Source organism: Schistocerca piceifrons, chromosome 2 (assembly GCF_021461385.2).
Source record: "Schistocerca piceifrons isolate TAMUIC-IGC-003096 chromosome 2, iqSchPice1.1, whole genome shotgun sequence".
Lineage (NCBI taxonomy): Eukaryota > Metazoa > Arthropoda > Insecta > Orthoptera > Acrididae > Schistocerca > Schistocerca piceifrons.
This window is the reverse complement of record NC_060139.1, coordinates 76083477-76102385: the sequence shown is the minus strand read 5'-3', so window position 1 is coordinate 76102385 and position 18909 is coordinate 76083477. Positions and strand designations below refer to the sequence as shown.

Sequence of the window (18909 nt, the reverse complement as noted above, 5' to 3'; positions counted from 1 at the left end):
ACTTGCAACTTCCTATAGAGAATTACAAACTGAAAATTTGATATTGGCGAATGTCCCACATACACTCACACAAGTACTCTTTCTCACACTCACCCTAAAACGAAACAAATATCTACTTGAAATTCTTAAAGTTATTACTACAGCAAAATTACGAATGGTTTTCTAAAATGAGAACTTTCCAAATTTGAATCTAAGCACTAAAAGTCTTATCATATCTTTTCAAATAGTTACAGTTGGTGAACTATTAACATTTATATATTGATTTAGTTTAAGTGTCTGGTAATTAAGTTTTTTACTGACTTTTCATTTTTTTTGTAACTTCAGATTTTGACAGATTGTTCCTTTACACAACAGAAGGTTATGTACCTAATATGAAGTTCCTCAGGCTATTTCTAGATCAGTTACTAATTTTTATAGTTCCACAGAATGTAACTGCTCTGTAAGCGCCTCTCCGCTATTTTCACACGCTGCAGTCACGCCACACCGTCATGACGCATGTCTGCAGGACACAGCCCGCCCGTCGCAAATCGTGTAAGATTCTGACTACTTACACTGGAGCCCACATACATTCATACAAGAAAGCTTTAATAGTCAAATTGGCGATCGCGCCCTAGCTGCGATGCCCCAGAACGTGTAACCAACCAACTGTGTAAACCAAGCTTGTTGATTCTCTTTTAATGTGTGGGTGTGATATGCTACAAGTATTACCAGCAATCTTTTAGAACTGAGTGATTTATAGCCGAAACGAGACATCTATTACAACTTGATACAAAATATACTGTTTCTCTGAAACGTTTTCTAGGTAAGTGTCACTAACAGATTCTACAAGAACGTTAACGTAAAATTAATGCAGACAATATAGACTTTTGTTAAAAGAGGAAACAAATGTGACATGATACTTTAGTTAGTTACAGTAACTGTAAATCACAAAGACCGATTGACTACGAGATAGGTTTGCACAAACACTTGTATTCTCGTAATAAACATTTGTGCCTTGAACGAACACGCGTAACTCCCAAATATTTTCAGAAATATGCTATTATTCATGTTGACACAAACTGATATTCGAGATAAACGATCCTTTCAACGAGGATAGTACTGCAAACATCGGATAAGGCACAACTGTTAATTGGAACTACCGTTGTAGCACAAATTTTGTTTCTTGTTATATACACCGTACGAAAATAGATAATATATCTACATCTACATTTATACTCCACAAGCCACCCAACGGTGTGTGGCGGAGGGCACTTTACGTGCCACGGTCATTACCTCCCTTTTCTCTTCCAGTCGCGTATGGTTCGCGGGAAGAACGACTGTCTGAAAGCCTCCGTACGCGCTCGAATCTCTCTAATTTTACGTTCGTGATCTCCTCGGGAGGTATAAGTAGGGGGAAGCAATATATTCGATACCTCATCCAGAAACGCACCCTCTCGAAACCTGGCGAGCAAGCTACACCTCTCTTGCAGAGTCTGCCACTTGAGTTTGCTAAACATCTCCGTAACGCTATCACGGTTACCAAATAACCCTGTGACGAAACACGCCGCTCTTCTTTGGATCTTCTCTATCTCTTCCGTCAACTCGATCTGGTACGGATCCCACACTGATGAGCAATACTCAAGTGTAGGTCGGACGAGTGTTTTGTAAGCCACCTCCTTTGTTGATGGACTACATTTTCTAAGGACTCTCCCAATGAATCTCAACCTGGTACCCGCCTTACCAACAATTAATTTTATATGATCATTCCACTTCAAATCGTTCCGCACGCATACTCCCAGATATTTTACAGAAGTAACTGCTACCAGTGTTTGTTCCGCTATCATGTAATCATACAATAAAGGATCCTTCTTTCTATGTATTCGCAATACATTACATTTGTCGATGTTAAGGGTCAGTTGCCACTCCCTGCAACAAGTGCCTATCCGCTGCAGATCTTCCTGCATTTCGCTACAATTTTCTAATGCTGCAACTACTCTGTATACTACAGCATCATCCGCGAAAAGCCGCATGGAACTTCCGACACTATCTACTAGGTCATTTATATATATTGTGAAAAGCAATGGTCCCATAATACTCCCCTGTGGCACGCCAGAGGTTACTTTAAAGTCTGTAGACGTGTCTCAATTGATAACAATAAGCTGTGTTCTGCTTGCTAAAAACTCTTCAATCCAGCCACACAGCTGGTCTGATATTCCGTAGGCTCTTACTTTGTTTATCAGGCGACAGTGCGGAACTGTATCGAACGCCTTCCGGAAGTCAAGGAAAATAGCATCTACCTGGGAGCCTGTATCTAATATTTTCTGGGTCTCATCAACAAATAAAGCGAGTTGGGCCTCACACGATCACTGTTTCCGGAATCCATGTTGATTCCTACAGAGTAGATTCTGGGTTTCCAAAAACGACATGATACGCGAGCAAAAAACATGTTCTAAAATTCTACAACAGATCGACGTCAGAGATATAGGTCTATAGTTTTGCGCATCTGCTCGACGACCCTTCTTGAAGACTGGGACTACCTGTGCTCTTTTCCAATCATTTGGGACCTTCCGTTCCTCTAGAGACTTGCGGTACACGGCTGTTAGAAGGGGGGCAAGTTCTTTCTTGACACAATCTCGAGTTATCATGTAATGAAGACGAAAAACACGTTAAATTTTAACGCTCAGGTTTTAGAACAAAGTTTTCGAGGGGATTTCATCTGATACACGTGATTTTGTTCGGACACAAAAGGGAATACCGAAAGTCGACTAATATCCGTAAATACACTGCTGGCCACCGTAAATGCAACACCAAGAAAGACATGAGGTAGCACAACAAAATTTATTTTGTAGATAACATGTTGACCAAGTATCAAATGATTACGTTTACAGACGTCTGTGACATGTGGTTCCTGCCAGAATCAGTAGCCAGAGTAGCCGCCATTGTTGGAGATCACCGCTGCCACACGTCTCGGCATTGAGTCAAAGAGACGTTGGATGTGTTCCTGGGGTACAGCAGCCCAAGCAGCTTCCACACGTTGCCAAAGATCATCTGGTGTGGCAGCTGGGGATGTAATCTGGGTCACTCGTTGAGCAACCATGGACCACATGTTTTCTATCGGCGAAAGATCCGGAGAGCGAGCCGCCCAGGGAAGCACTTCAATCTGGTTATTGACGAAGAACCTTTGGACAATGCGTGCCACGTGTGGTCGCGCATTATCCTGTTGAAATATGGCTGTGGCCGAGCCCTGAAGGTAAGGAAGGACAACTGGCTCCAGCACCTCGGATATGTAGCACCGGCTATTTAACGTACCGGCAATGCGTACTAGAGGCGTGCGAGAGTAATATCCAATACCGCCCCATACCATAATACCCGGTGCAAGACCAGTGTGGCGGTGCATAATGCAGCTGTCCAGCATCCTCTCTCCACGGTGTCTCCACACTCGAATCCGACCATCGTGGTGCTGCAGACAAAAGCGTGCCTCGTCAGTAAAGACAACGTCATTCCATTCTGCCGTCCACATCCGTCTGTCATCACACCATTAGCGACGGAGCCGTCCGTGGTTCTGGGTCAATGGTAGACGGACCAATGGACGTCTTGCGGACAGACCACTCTGCTGTAAACGGCGTCGAATGGTACGCGCAGACACTGGATGATGCGTTACAGACGCAATGTGCTGTGCTATGGTTCGGTATGTCACTGAGCGATCCGTCACTGCCATGCGCACAATTTGCCTATCAGCACGTGCAGTGGTGCACCGAGGTGAATGCGATCGACCACGTCGGTCCGTCGTACCCTCCTGCATCCAACGGTCACATATCCGCATTACAGTTGTTTGGCTTCGTCCAACACGACTAGCGATTTCTCTGTATGATAATCCACAATCTCGGTAAGTCACTATCCTTCCTCTGTCGAACTCGGATACTTGATCAAACGAAGTTCGCTGTTGTCTACGAGGCGTAACTGATCGTCTTGTGAAACAACCACAAGGTAAACACACGTGCCGAACGTACACTCGTCGAAATTGCCAAGCCTTAAATGGCGCTATGAGATGGCGCCACAGGCGCGCGTGATGTGCGTCTGCGCTGAAATTCTAATCAGTTGCATATCTCATCGCTGCAAACCCATGGTGTAAATTTCACTTGATTCGGATACTTCCTTCAGGGTGTTGCATTTGCGGTGGCCAGCAGTGTATAAGAAAATCAGTGAGCGAATTTCACGGATTTTGCAAGTGGCTGGTTTCGTGTTGCGTTCTTACTCCAGCGTGCGGCAGCTGAACGCTGCAGCGTCAGTGTATATCACGAAAATGACATAAGATATGGAGCACAAGGTACGTCTTCTACTTGGATCAGTGTCTGTGATGTCGTACTTCCTGATCACAAATTGACAACTTTTGCCGGCACATTCAGTGGTTATGTAGATACTGTATGCAAAATTCTGCTGCGAAAACAGTTTGTAATAAAGAAATAAAGAATCAAAATTTCATACATGATGCTGATGTTTTATTGCATGGGTAGCGAAAAAGCGCTCGATGAACTTTCTTCCTTTCATTATTTTGACAGGGTATCAGTGTGAAAAAGTTTCGGAATGGTTACAATTTATGTATGAAGTTTGTTGTAAGTTGCTAAGTACTCGCATTCTCAAATACTGGAAGAATAAAATCCGTGTAATTTGCAAACCGTCAGTTCCGTTGCCTTAACACACATACTTTTTCGAACATCAATAGTTGACTTATTAAGTTAAAAAAATGGCTCTGAGCTCTATGGGACTCAACATCTTAGGTCATAAGTCCCCTAGAACTTAGAACTACTTAAACCTAACTAACCTAAAGACATCACACACACCCATGCCCGAGGCAGGATTCGAACCTGCGACCGTAGCAGTCCCGCGGTTCCGGACTGCAGCGCCAGAACCGCACGGCCACCGCGGCCGGCACTTATTATGTTAAATCTTTATCGTATGTTTATACTTCTTAGTGAGTATAGTGTGATACTATTTTAAATTCTTAAATGCGGTAAATTATATGAAATAGTGGAAATCGAATTTTTCTTGTCCCTCGAAGCAAACTGCGACTGGGATGGGTTTTATCCGTTTATTGGTAAAGGTATTTTATTAAATATGATTTCAATGCGCAGATACTCCCCGTGGTAAGTCCTCTAGAGCGATATTATACACAGAAGAGCCAAAGAAACTGGCACACCACCCTAATACCGTGTAGGTCCCCCGCGAGCACACAGATGTGCCGCAACACGAAGTGGCGTGGCATAGACTAATGTCTGAAGTAGTGCTCTAGGGAATTGGCACCATTAATCCTGCAGGACTGTCCATAAATCCGTAAGATTACGAGTGGGTGGAGATCTCTTCTGAACAGCACGTTGCTAGGCATCCCAGATATGCTCAATACTGTTCAAGTCTGGGGAGTTTGGTGGCCTGTGGAAGTGTTTAAACGCAGAAGTGTTTTCCTAGAGCCACTCTGCAGCAATTTTGGACGTGTGGAGAGGTGCATTGTCCTGCTGGAATTGCCGACGTCCATGGGAATGCGCAATGAACATGAATGGATGCAGGTGATGAGACAGGGTGTTTACGTACGTGTCACCTGTCAGACTCGTATCTAGACGTATCAGGAGTCCCATACCGCTCCAACTGCACACGCCCCACACTATTACAGAGCCTCCAGCAGCTTGAACAGTCCCCTGCTGACATGGTTGGTTGGTTGTGTTTGGGAGGAGACCAGACAGCGAGGTCATCGGTCTCATCGGTTTAGGGAAGGACGGGAAAGGAAGTCGGCCGTGCCCTTTCAAAGGAACCATCCCGGCATTTGCCTGGAGTGATTTAGGGAAGTCACGGAAAACCTAAATCAGGATGGCCGGACGCGGGATTGAACCGTCGTCCTCCCGAATGCCCCTGCTGACATGCAGGGTCCATGCATTCATGAGGTTGTCTCCATATCCGTACACGTCCAAGCGCTCGATACAATTTGAAACGATACTCGTCCGACCAGGTTACATGTTTCCAGTCATCAACAGTCCAATGTCTGTGTTGACGGGCCCAGGCAAGCCGTAAAGCTTTGTGTCGTGCAGTCATGAAGGGTACACGAGTGGGCCTTCGACTCCGAAAGCCCATATCGATGATGTTTCGTCGAACAGTTCGCACACTGATACTTGTTGATGGGCCTGCACTGAAATCTGCAGTAATTTACGGAAGGGTTGCACGTCCGTCCCGTTGAACGATTCTCTTCAGTCGTTGTTGGTCCCGTTCTTGCAGGATCTTTTTCCGGCATAGCGATCTCTGAGATTTGAGTTTTACCGAATTCCCGATATTCACAGTACGTCCGTGAAATTGTCTAACGGGAAAATCCCCACTTCATCGCTTCCTCGGAGATGCTTGTCCCATCGCTCGTGTGCCGACTATAGCACCAAATTCACTGAAATCTTGATATCCTGCCATTATAGCAGCATTAACCGGTCTAATAACTGCGCCAGACGCTTGTTTTATACAGGCGTTGCCGGCCGCAGCTCCGTATTCTGCTTGTTTACATAGCTCTGTATTTGAATACGCATGAGTATGGCAGTTTCTATTTCGCTTCAGTATAAACGTAATATCTTGACAAACCATTCGAGTTGTTTGATATAACGATGGAGAAAAGTAAATAAAACAGTTTATTAGCAGTTTACTATTCGATGCGATTGATCAGCTTGAATGACTGTCTACTTGATCAGACGTTGTGTTGGTGAGTAAGTAAACATTACTTTTATTGGAGTTTAGTTTATCTAAATTACACTACCAACAATTCTTTCTAATGTATAATGTGTCAATAATATCCTGAGAGGTTTGGAACTCTCATTCCAAGCAGTGTTGGCTGCAATATTCCAGTAACAATAGTATACAGTAAAATGTGAGTGCGATTAATACCGACAAGAGCGTGTGATAAGTTACCTTGCAAGAGGTAATTGTCTGGCGGTATAGCAGTAGATCTAAGCTGTGAAGTACTGGAGACATTGAGTAAATTTTCTTAGTAACGGTTGTCGCTGAGTTGTAGTTTTCTAACTCTAATGAAAAGCTTTAATAGTATTACTCACACGTATATTACCCATGTCACTTTATTCAGAGGATCCAGAAAATATTAAAGAGAAAATTTCTAGGATAAAATTCAAGACTATATAAATTTCTGATAATTTAAAGCATCGTATTTATAAGTACGATTGTTATGCCGTATCGTTGAAGTGGAGATGACTGAGGTGACATCAGAACACAAACTCTTTTTGCTGAACCATAGGAGCCTTCTTAAAGTGAAGGATCGGAGACACGTCCCGCGAAGAGCACCACCTTCGTCTTTTGATCCAGTATGTAGAATAGGAATGGATGGTTCGCCCTGAAGATGATTGGTGGTGGTGGTGTGGGTTGTAGGGAAGTTGTGACTGCGCCAAAGATAACAGCTGCAACAGATAAATTTTATGACATTACGCGCAATGCAGTAACTGTTTGCAATTTATTTACACTCATTCTTCATTTTCTTCCGTGTTCCGCAATTAACACAGTACATTGTTTGCAGTTATGACTGCGTTTTAACCGTTAGTGGAGAGATGATATTGCTGCCTCACATCTAAGTGTTTTAGTCATGCTATTGTACATTTAAGGAATTGTGATTGCTGGTATGCAAGTTGCAGCGTACGGTATTAATGGAATTAAGTAAGCTCAAGCGACGTTTTGGTAGGTGGTCATGAATGTTAGTACCATGTCCTCCTCCACTGAAATTAATGACCTCAGGATCTGCTCCAAGAGAGAACGGCTACTGATTGTGATCGCAGGAAATTCGAATGAAACACTGTAAGGGACATGGCTCTGCCACCACCAGCTTATTCTCTAACAACAGTGGCTACAGTGTGTGTACAGTGAGCTGCTTGGGGTTGGGTTGTTTGGGGGAGGAGACCAGACAGCGTGGTCATCGGTCTCATCGGATTAGGGAAGGACGGGGAAGGAAGCCAGCCGTGTCCTTTCAAAGGAACCATCCCGGCATTTTCCTGGAGCGATTTAGGGAAATCACGGAAAACCTTAATCAGGATGACCGGACGCGGGATTGAGCCGTCGTCCTCCCGAATGCGAGTCCAGTGTGCAAGCCAGTGCGCCACCTCGGTCGGTAGTCAGCTACTTCTTGTGTAGTTCGCCCACATCTGTTCAATGCGGAAACTCGTAGCATGTGACGCCACAGTTCCAAAATTGGTCGCAACATTATGTGGTGTCATTTGAAGAAAGTGCACCGCCGACATTTGCTCCTCCAAGCGTCACACTGCCGCAGCTAAGACGGTGTTCGTTGTTGTGTCGTTGTCTTGGACTCCTTATCTTGTGCACAGTGGTGAATCCGCCATATGGATCGCGTGTAGCCTCGATCTGTTCACCTGCTTGCTGTAAACCGTAATAAACCATACTGCAGTAATGGCGGTGATGACCAGCGTAACATGGTGAGTCGTCGGCCATATTACGCTCTAAGAGACGTTCGGGTGCTCCCTCTCAATCACTTTATTTGGTCGTCCGCGCTGTATGACATGATACACTGCCCGTGCCGTCGCCATTCGAACTGCTGGTAGGGCTATCCGGACGTAACTGAGGTCTACATAAGAGACAACGATGTAAAAGAGTGAGGGGGGAGGGGGGGAGGTATTGTATCGTCACAGGGGGCGTGAGGGAGGCCTGCACCAATTCCTCTGATAACAAACCCGTCAAACGGTCCGGACGGCGGCGTGCTTACAAATAGAGCGACGCCCTCTCATAAACCAAGATCTTCTCGATCAGGTGATTGGGGGAGAGTTTCATACTTTATCTTGAAAGGCATACCTGAACTGACAATGGACCCAAAAGCCTCATGACGCCAAATATTGTTGACATAATGAGTCCTTTGATGGATATCCAGTGAGTCTAGCTAACTGCAGGTAGTCCCTGTCCGGACATCTTGTAAAATTCGTTGTTGGTTGCGAGCAGCGGTGCGTCGAACATCGTCAGTGAAATCGGCCCTGAGGCTTTTCGTGATATCTCTGACCTGTAGGGGGTGACACAGTCAACAGGCAGACCGACCCCGATATTCATCGAAATTGATTTGGTGATGCTGATACCACTACACGAGACCATGACATATGTAGCGACGTCATCCGAGCGTTCCCAGAGCTGTCGCCGTCGCAGATGAGAATCACCAGGACGTTAGCAAACGCTTTACATCGAAATGTGTGACCTCGTACTGTCATACCTGTTGCTGAAGTTGGTTCAAACACAGAGCAATGTAGACAGAGGGCAGCCTTGGCATACCATCGAGAAGTCGTGAGGGGCAGCGTAGTTGGTTCGTGGACGATCATCTTGCAGTTAGCGCAGTGGAGGAGTCGAATCACGACAGCGATGAATGACCACGGGTATCGCATATGTCGGAGGACCGCTTCCAAATAGTCACAGTCCATGCGATCGAAAGCTTGACCGAAGTCAATTGACGCCAATGCACCGTTCAGACGACGCGAAGGAGTCACGTTATATACTGAGCGCTGGTTGAATGTAATTGTCACCTCCTAGTGACGTTTCATCGCGTGAAATATCCCGTTTTAAGATATGGTGTTTACGTATCACCAACAGTGTGCAACAGATATTGACATCTCAGTTCAGGAGCATCAGCGCATCTATGACGCAGCGGACGGTGTGTGAAATGATATCATCATCCCTTCCGCAATAGTCGGATAGAGCGCCACTTCTGTAGGTTGTACACTCCTGGAAATGGAAAAAAGAACACATTGACACCGGTGTGTCAGACCCACCATACTTGCTCCGGACACTGCGAGAGGGCTGTACAAGCAACGATCACACGCACGGCACAGCGGACACACCAGGAACCGCGGTGTTGGCCGTCGAATGGCGCTAGCTGCGCAGCATTTGTGCACCGCCGCCGTCAGTGTCAGCCAGTTTGCCGTGGCATACGGAGCTCCATCGCAGTCTTTAACACTGGTAGCATGCCGCGACAGCGTGGACGTGAACCGTATGTGCAGTTGACGGACTTTGAGCGAGGGCGTATAGTGGGCATGCGGGAGGCCGGGTGGTCGTACCGCCGAATTGCTCAACACGTGGGGCGTGAGGTCTCCACAGTACATCGATGTTGTCGCCAGTGGTCGGCGGAAGGTGCACGTGCCCGTCGACCTGGGACCGGACCGCAGCGACGCACGGATGCACGCCAAGACCGTAGGATCCTACGCAGTGCCGTAGGGGACCGCACCGCCACTTCCCAGCAAATTAGGGACACTGTTGCTCCTGGGGTATCGGCGAGGACCATTCGCAACCGTCTCCATGAAGCTGGGCTACGGTCCCGCACACCGTTAGGCCGTCTTCCGCTCACGCCCCAACATCGTGCAGCCCGCCTCCAGTGGTGTCGCGACAGGCGTGAATGGAGGGACGAATGGAGACGTGTCGTCTTCAGCGATGAGAGTCGCTTCTGCCTTGGTGCCAATGATGGTCGTATGCGTGTTTGGCGCCGTGCAGGTGAGCGCCACAATCAGGACTGCATAAGACCGAGGCACACAGGGCCAACACCCGGCATCATGGTGTGGGGAGCGATCTCCTACACTGGCCGTACACCACTGGTGATCGTCGAGGGGACACTGAATAGTGCACGGTACATCCAAACCGTCATCGAACCCATCGTTCTACCATTCCTAGACCGGCAAGGGAACTTGCTGTTCCAACAGGACAATGCACGTCCGCATGTATCCCGTGCCACCCAACGTGCTCTAGAAGGTGTAAGTCAACTACCCTGGCCAGCAAGATCTCCGGATCTGTCCCCCATTGAGCATGTTTGGGACTGGATGAAGCGTCGTCTCACGCGGTCTGCACGTCCAGCACGAACGCTGGTCCAACTGAGGCGCCAGGTGGAAATGGCATGGCAAGCCGTTCCACAGGACTACATCCAGCATCTCTACGATCGTCTCCATGGGAGAATAGCAGCCTGCATTGCTGCGAAAGGTGGATATACACTGTACTAGTGCCGACATTGTGCATGCTCTGTTGCCTGTGTCTATGTGCCTGTGGTTCTGTCAGTGTGATCATGTGATGTATTTGACCCCAGGAATGTGTCAATAAAGTTTCCATTTCCTGGGACAATGAATTCACGGTGTTCTTATTTCAATTTCCAGGAGTGTAGTTGCAGACAGACATCCCTCCATCGGATGGCTAATAAATGTTGAAAAGTCCTGTAAATTCTAACGGAACACTGTCAAGGCTCGGAGACTTATTTGACGCCCCTTTAACCAATGGCATCTATCACTTCCTTTTCTGAAATTTCTTCTAGCAAACCAGCAACCATCGCTTGGCTAATGGTGCTGTAAATCGTCTGAGAAACGTCTGCTAACGCCATTGGATCGGGAGTCTGAGCTTAGCAAAATAATAGTCGTGGAATGCGGTGGCTATGTCATGTTATGAGGATAAGAGGAGATGCAACGACCGTCCCTTGTGTTGACTGAGTGTATCAGCGCTCTTCGGAGCTCTTCGGACCGCTCCGGCGTCATTTACGTTCATAAAGTAAATAGATGGTAGCCGGGCGCTCACTTGTTGTCCTGTCCTGCGTCCCCGATCGGACTACCGCCCACTCTAGGTGGCGTCGCATGTGGACGACGATCTAAGCCAGGGCCGGCCACACGCTGCACAGTGTGCAGACGTGCGGAAGTGCTGCACATGTGCACACGTGTGCGACAGCGACATCTGTTATTAGACATGTGTCCTAAATGAACGGCGGCGGCTCCACTTCCCTGTTTATGTGGTACAAGCAAGAGCGCAACATACCCAATCTCGTTTACCCCTGGTAACCGTAACCTTAACAGAGAAGTACTGAGAAATGGCAGGTACTGTGAAAAAGCTAAGGACGGGAGATCTATGTTCTCAGTCGTTTAACAATGACTGGGAACTGCTATTATTTTTTGAATCCGTTGGCGAAAACTCACAATGTTTGCTGTGCCGCCGAATAATAGGCGGCCAGCGTAAGTTTTCAATTGAAAGACACTACAATACATATCAAAAAGACGAGTGTAGTGTACTCAACAGTGAAGAACGGCAAGCAAAATTAAATGTCCTTAAGAAAATGGATGAAACACATCGCCTCAATTATCATTTCTCATGACCAGTGATAAACGTGTCTGGATTTATTCCTTTCATAATTAAAAATTGTTGTTTACTAACTGTGCATTATTGCCTCATTCTGCTCCATGTTACATTATTATCGCGAATGTTGGTCATTAAACCGATTGTTCCAATGTATACTTACATTTTTTTTTTTTTAATGTGTGAAGTGCTACGCTCAGCTGAAGTCTATAAAACGTAACATTCATCTAATTGTCGTTTAGTATGCAGATTTCAGACGGAGCTGATGAAAGATGTAGCAGGTGATCATCGAGAGGTCTGCGGTTATCATTCTGTTCAGAGGTCAGTGAGACAGAAATTATGTTGGTGTAACTGAGGGCACCGAGAATTAGTTACAGGAAACCTTGCATTAGTTTAATGTTATTTGAAGTCATGAATAAGGTTCGTTGGAAGTCGCTAAGTGCTCTCTTTCTTAAATACTAGGTCAAAAACATTACGCATATTTACGGGCCATCAGTCAAGCTGCATTAATAAAAACCCACGGTTGTTAACTGTATTACTTGTCTTACTGGGTTAAATTGTTAACATAAAAGTAGACGTCGCAATGAGTAGACTGTGACAGTATTTTAAATGTTTAATACGCGAAATACCATCTCATGGTTGGCTTGCAAGTTGTGGAAAGAGCACTAGAATGCGCCGGTACAGAGTATCCCAGCAAGTGGATAAAGCGACATCTGTGCGTAGAAACATGCACTACATGCACGCTGACGGCTGCGGCGTGCACGCTGTGACTCGGAAGTTGCACATGTGCAGGAGCACCGCACGCGTGCAGAATTTCTGGCCGGACCTGATCTAAGCCTTAGTACGGCGAGTAGCCGTTTGCCCTTCCGGAGATGACGCCATAGTATTGCAGTCCCGCAGTACCTTGTAACGGAAACCAAGCGTACGTCTGCGTCAGGCTGCGTGGTCTCGACCAAAGCTTATCAACGTTCGTCGTAGGGGCAGTTCCGCGCTGTCCAACAACCAGGCCGGCGGCTACGGCCGAGCGGTTCTAGGCGCTTCAGTCTGGAACCGCGCGACCGCTACTGTCGCAGGTTCGAATCCTGCCTCGGGCATGGATGTGTGTGATGTCCTTGGGTTATTTAGGTGTAAGTAGTTTTAAGTTCTAGGGGACTGATAACCTCGTATGTTATGTTCCATAGTACTCAGAGCCATCTGAACCAACAACCAGCGGATCGTCGTAGTGTTCACCATATGCAGGTACCAGATTAGAGTTCCGACTTGCGGTCATGGATTGTGTCGAGGGAGCTGATCTTTGGATGCCAGGACACAACTCAAGACACCCCCAAATGTTAAATGGTCGCGGTGGCCTTGGAAGAGCGGCGTGATTTCTTCCGCAACGAAATGTGAACATTAGGGACGTCTGTCCGCTCGACAAGGTACGTAGACTTTGATAAGCCTAACATCCAGCGCTGTGAATGCCATTCCTTAAGCATTGGGATGACATTGAATGCCACCCGCCACTATTCCTTCCTGTAGAATTATTGAGATACCGCTACCTGTGGGAGAGATATGCGAGACGTATGTGTCATAGCCGTACATGCCTGAGAAGTCGTCGACGTGTACTTCCTGAGGAAAGTCCGCCTGCTTAGCTGAATGGTAACAATGGCACACAATCATACCATTTTTCCCCCCTTTCGAATAGGCTATACTGATGGCAACAGCGTTCAGCATGTACTGAAGTAAAGAATATTTAGTGTGTGTCCATATATTGTTGATGTTAATAGTCGCAACACGGTAAGTATGAAGTCTGTCCATCGCACCCAAGTTGGCCATTAGCATAAAAGTAAGTGGTGTGAGCGTGTTACGTCAGGGTGACACGTCGCGGTCACCGACAGTGTCAAGAGATCAACGCTGATGGAGTGTGTGGGCGCGTTATATCAGGGTGACTCATAACGGTCATCGACAGTGTCAAGATATCAACACTGGTAGACTGTATGGGCGCGTTATATCAGAGTGACTCACCGCGGTCACCGGCAATGTTAAGAAATCAACACCGATGGAGTGTGTGGGCGCATTATATCATGGTGATTCTACGCGGTCACAAACAGTGTCAAGGGATCGACGCTGATGGAGTGAAATCCCTTGCGTGGTGTCCGACACGACGTGCAGTGCGTTTTCTTCACAATCGTCCGCCCAGATGCCAAGACACACCGTCGACTGCTGGTGGGATATCTCAGCTGCGGCTCTTGGTGCAGACTCCACAGTTATTACATGTTGATAACCTGTGGTGGATATCTCCATGCGATCCTACGTTACAGAGGGAACGGAGAGACTGAAGCTGTCACCAATACGGACTACAGGGTGTGCCGCTCTGTGGAGCCGTCACCACCACGGAACTCGCCTCCGTTTCTTGTGCCTTCGCTGGGAACGCTGTTTGCCGACTTATGTTTCAGTATCCGAATAGGGCTAGATCTCTCTGACTGCCCTGCTGTCGGAAAGAAAAACTGCAGTCAGCACTGCCCATGCGTCAACACCCATCTTCTCATCCGTACCATCCCACAAGGTCGAACACTGATTGTCTTCTGAAGTGGGCGCCTTCATAGTGAATGAGTTTAGTATTTCCAACTTCACTATGTTCATCCTGTCGGGAGCGTCTGTCTGACAAGTAGGTTAACTTTGTATGGTGATGCCGGCCGAGCAACCTCTGCATAATTGTGAGGGCGGGTCGTGATCCTAGGAGGAGTAGCCAGAACCACGCTGCTGCTAGGATCGCAGGTTCGAATCCTGACTCGGGCATGGACATGTGTGATGTCCTTAGGTTGGTTAGGTTTAAGTAGTTCCAAGTTCTAGGGGACTGATGACCTCAGATGTTGAGTCCCATAGTGCTTAGAGCCATTTTTTGACCCTAGGAGGAGTCACAGTTTCGCCTGTTGGGATTTGAGCAAGTCGCCATTGTAAACACACCGACCTGATGTTTCCTTCTTGGCCACAAACGGAGCTTGTACGTGGCTGTCCATCATACATACTAATCGCCATACAGCCGCCGATGACGAGTTAGGAAGGCACGTGTTTACTCAAGCCAGTTTTAATCTGCAGTGCCATGTTGATGAGCAGGTATGTTGTAAAAGTGTTCCATGTTTTGACCACGTGGCTGACCACTTTGCTCTAAGGTTGGAAAGACGTGGTGACTACATTCGCACTGCGAACGGGAATTCGAAAACTTGTAACTTGTGGAAGCTAAACGCCAACATCGCCATGTAGACGACACTGCTCGAAAAAAAAGGAGGTGGATACCGATTATGTCCTGTGCATCAATTTTAAAGTCGTTACATATGAAGCGTTCAACTTCAAAAGCTCGGGACCATGCGTGATTGGGTTGAAACTTATAGTTGTGTGTATGTGTGTGTGTGTGTGTGAGAGAGAGAGAGAGAGAGAGAGAGAGTGAGAAGGCGCGCGAGCACCATGTTACGTCAGCTGTGATGGACTATGAATAAGTGGGATAGAAGCAGAAAACGACTGCGCGCACACGCGACACCATGAAGAGGACGTAAACAGCAAGTCCGCGCCGCTCCACTGCCGAAGGCTGACTGTTCCAAATTCAAATGGCTCTGAGCGCTATGGGACTTGACATCTGAGGTCATCAGTCCCCTAGAACTTAGAACTACTTAAACCTAACTAACCTGAGCACATCACACACGTCCATGTCCGAGGGAGGATTCGAACCTGCGACCGTAGCGGTCGAGCGGTTCCAGACTGAAGCGCCTAGAACCGCTTGGCCACAACCGCCGGCACTGACTGTACCATTAGGTTTCACGACCAGAATCAAACTTCCGTATGTCTTTAACCTTGCGTCTTCAACCAGTACTCGCTCTTACCTTTTGTATATTCCTTTACTTCGAGACATTTTATTGAAAGTCGCTTGGTCGGTGCAGGCTGATAAATACGATATATTGTCAATATTCGCAACCGAAAGTAAATTTCATATATTTCACAATGGCTTTAGTTGACCAATGCATGTTCATCCGGACATGCTGGCATGTCCGAAGGAACATTGCATCCTATTTCTAAAATATCACAGGCACTGCAGTATCGAATTAGCTAACATCTTTTGCTGCGCCTGCCATTGTTCAAATGCTCAGCAGGTGGTTGTTTCCCCTTCACTCTGTCTTCACTATTGTAGTCTACAATCGACATTTCACCAAACACAGCAACAAATGGGCTAGCCATTCTCACACTCTTGTTGTTAAACTTACTTGTGTTGCGCCACAAACGTTTTGTAGCCTGAGAACCTCAGTATTAGAATTTGCATTCCTTATGCAGTTTTATAACTATTCTGAAATTTTATTTCTTCATTTTACCTACAACCCAGTGGGATAGCAACGGCTAAAAGCGGAAATCTTGTCCGCTCTTTCACCAAGACACATTTAAGTTTCCCGTCTATTTACCTGAACGTTATTCTAGCTGAGAGTCTAATATTTCTCTTGTAGCTTCTAAAATGGTTCAAATGGCTCTAAACAGTATGGCACTTAACATCTAAGGTCATCAGGCCCATAGGCTCAGAACTACTTAAACCTAACTAACCTAAGGACATCACATACATCCATGCCCGGGGCAGGATTCGAACCTGTGGCCGTAGCAACAGCGCGGTTCCGGTGGACTGAAACGCCTAGAACGGCCCCCTTTTTTATCTTCTTCGTTTCATTCGTTGTTGATCGTTGTATTTGGTCGTTGAGGGCGTCACATGAAATTCGTTCAAGTTCGTTTGTTAATCCTTCCACTCAGTTTTTTTTATTACAGGGGCCAACCAGCTCTCTGACCGAACACGCTCAGCTACCGTGCCGGCGTCGGTTACAGAGGCCGGCTTGTAGCTTGTACCTTCTATCTTGGCGTTACCTGTATTTTTAAAATTTGTGAAAAGTCTTATGTTTAATAAATATGATCCATCAAACAAAGTAATCAACGAGTAACCGTGAACTGTTATCACCTGCTAACACGTATTAATTCTTCTGTCAACCTCAGAATGTTTCATTCTATCTTCGATATCTTTCATGTCAAGAATCTGCGTAGTGACCTTGTTAGGCTATAACGATTCTGCAGACTAATTTCCAGATCCCTCCCCGTTATCTCAGTACTACTCTCCGCGCTTTCAACCACCCATCAATCATTCCACTATACATTATTGTGGCATAATTAAATGTATAAAGTGTAAAGTAATTTATTCATTCCCTGTTGAATGGTTTCTAATAATAGCTATAACATCTCTTCCATTTGTTTGTAATTAGTCATTTGATTTCCCTCGTCACATTCGTCGTGCTTCCTGCATCTTGTACATTCGGACAACACGTATCAACTTGAAACTTTCTGACTGATTAAAACTATATGCCAGACCAAGATTCGAATTCGCGACCTTTGCCTTTCTGCAACAAGTGCTCCACAGACTTTTTCTTTTTTTTTTTTTTTGTTTGGTCGAGGCAGGCGTCACATGAGACCCGTTCAAGTTCATCGTTAATTCCTTCACTCAGGTTTTTTTTTATTACAGGGGCATCCAGTCCTCTGACCGAAAACGCTGAGCTACTGTGCCGGCGACATAGCTACCCAAACATGACACACACACCCTCACAGCTTCACTTCCGCGTGTACATCATCTCCTTCTTACAGGAGTGCTACTCCAGAAAGTTTCGCAAGAGAACTTCTGTGGGGTTGGGAAGGTAAGAGACGAGGTACTGGCGGAAGTACAGCTCTGAGGATACGTCGCGATTCGTGCTTGGATGGCTCACTCGGCACAGCACTTTGCCACGAGTCTCGGTCCAGCACATAGTTTTAATCTACCAGGAAGTTTCATATCAGCGTACACTGCGCTGCAGAGTGTAGATTTCACTTTATCAATATTATCAACTTGCCCACCGAATTGTATGATCTGTGTGTTACAGCTAAACATGCTTCTAGGATGAGTATGCTGGGCAGTGCTTATCTCAACAAAATAGGAATAAAACCACAACTATAAAAATATGTTGGCTTCCCCGACCTGTGTCAGTCACGTTAAAATCCTTTTGGATGTACTCCTGGGACGTCTTCAAGAATACTTAAAATGCTAACATTAATCGACGTTTTGGCAGAGCTGCAGAAACCTTCAACTGGGACCTCTGAGGGGATCGCTGAAACACAGCCGAAATGCTGACTTATTTTTTTTTTTTTTCACTTCAGATGTTTTGTAAGAAGATGTCGTGGCAGTAATCCCAGATGGGTTTTAATAAAAATAATCTGAGCTACCTATAAATAGCCAGAGCTCTCGATTTTCTAAACTTCTTTTTTTTCTGAGTCAGAGAATACTCACGTAAAGTCAATTTCATACTAACCGAAAACATTAATATCGTAATTCAGCAACAAGTGCATCACGTGTAGCCGCGTGTCTTCTTCGGCAGCAAATTACTTAAGTGAGCGAGGTGTTGCAGTGGCTAGCACTTGCGTTCTGGAAGATGACGTTTCAATTCTTCCCCTGATTTAAGGTTTTCCGCGGTTTCTCTAAATCACTCCAGCCAACTACCGGGATGGTTTCTTTGAAAAGGCACTGCCGATTTCCTTACCCGTCCGTTACTAATCCGAGCTCATGTTCCGTCTCTAAGGAACTCGTTAAACCTTAATCTTCCTGCCTTCCTTTTCCAGATTACTCACCAGTAGCAGCAGCAGCCTCTGTACCTTCTTCGTTAACCTCGATGAAAGCTTTGTGCAGTACTTGGTCCACTTTAAGTTTCTCTGTGGCGATTTCAGAAAAATTTGCGGCATCACTGAACATTGAAGTCATGCCGAGCTGAAATTAAATAACGAAAAGTTTTA

The 18909-nt window shown here is 46.2% G+C and overlaps 1 protein-coding gene across 1 annotated transcript in view; it reads right to left on the bottom strand.

The window, feature by feature from the left end:
- Positions 1 to 7080: 7080 nt before the first annotated feature.
- The window catches only part of LOC124777344 (serpin B4-like), a 78212-nt gene continuing 66383 nt past the window's right edge, over positions 7081 to 18909 (bottom strand). The window contains exons 7-8 of the mRNA XM_047252708.1: positions 18748 to 18883; positions 7081 to 7412 (exon numbers count right to left, since the gene is read on the bottom strand). Of these exons, the coding sequence (XP_047108664.1) occupies positions 7261 to 7412; positions 18748 to 18883 (288 nt within the window). The 3' untranslated portion in view covers positions 7081 to 7260. The remainder of the gene's footprint in view (positions 7413 to 18747; positions 18884 to 18909) is intronic.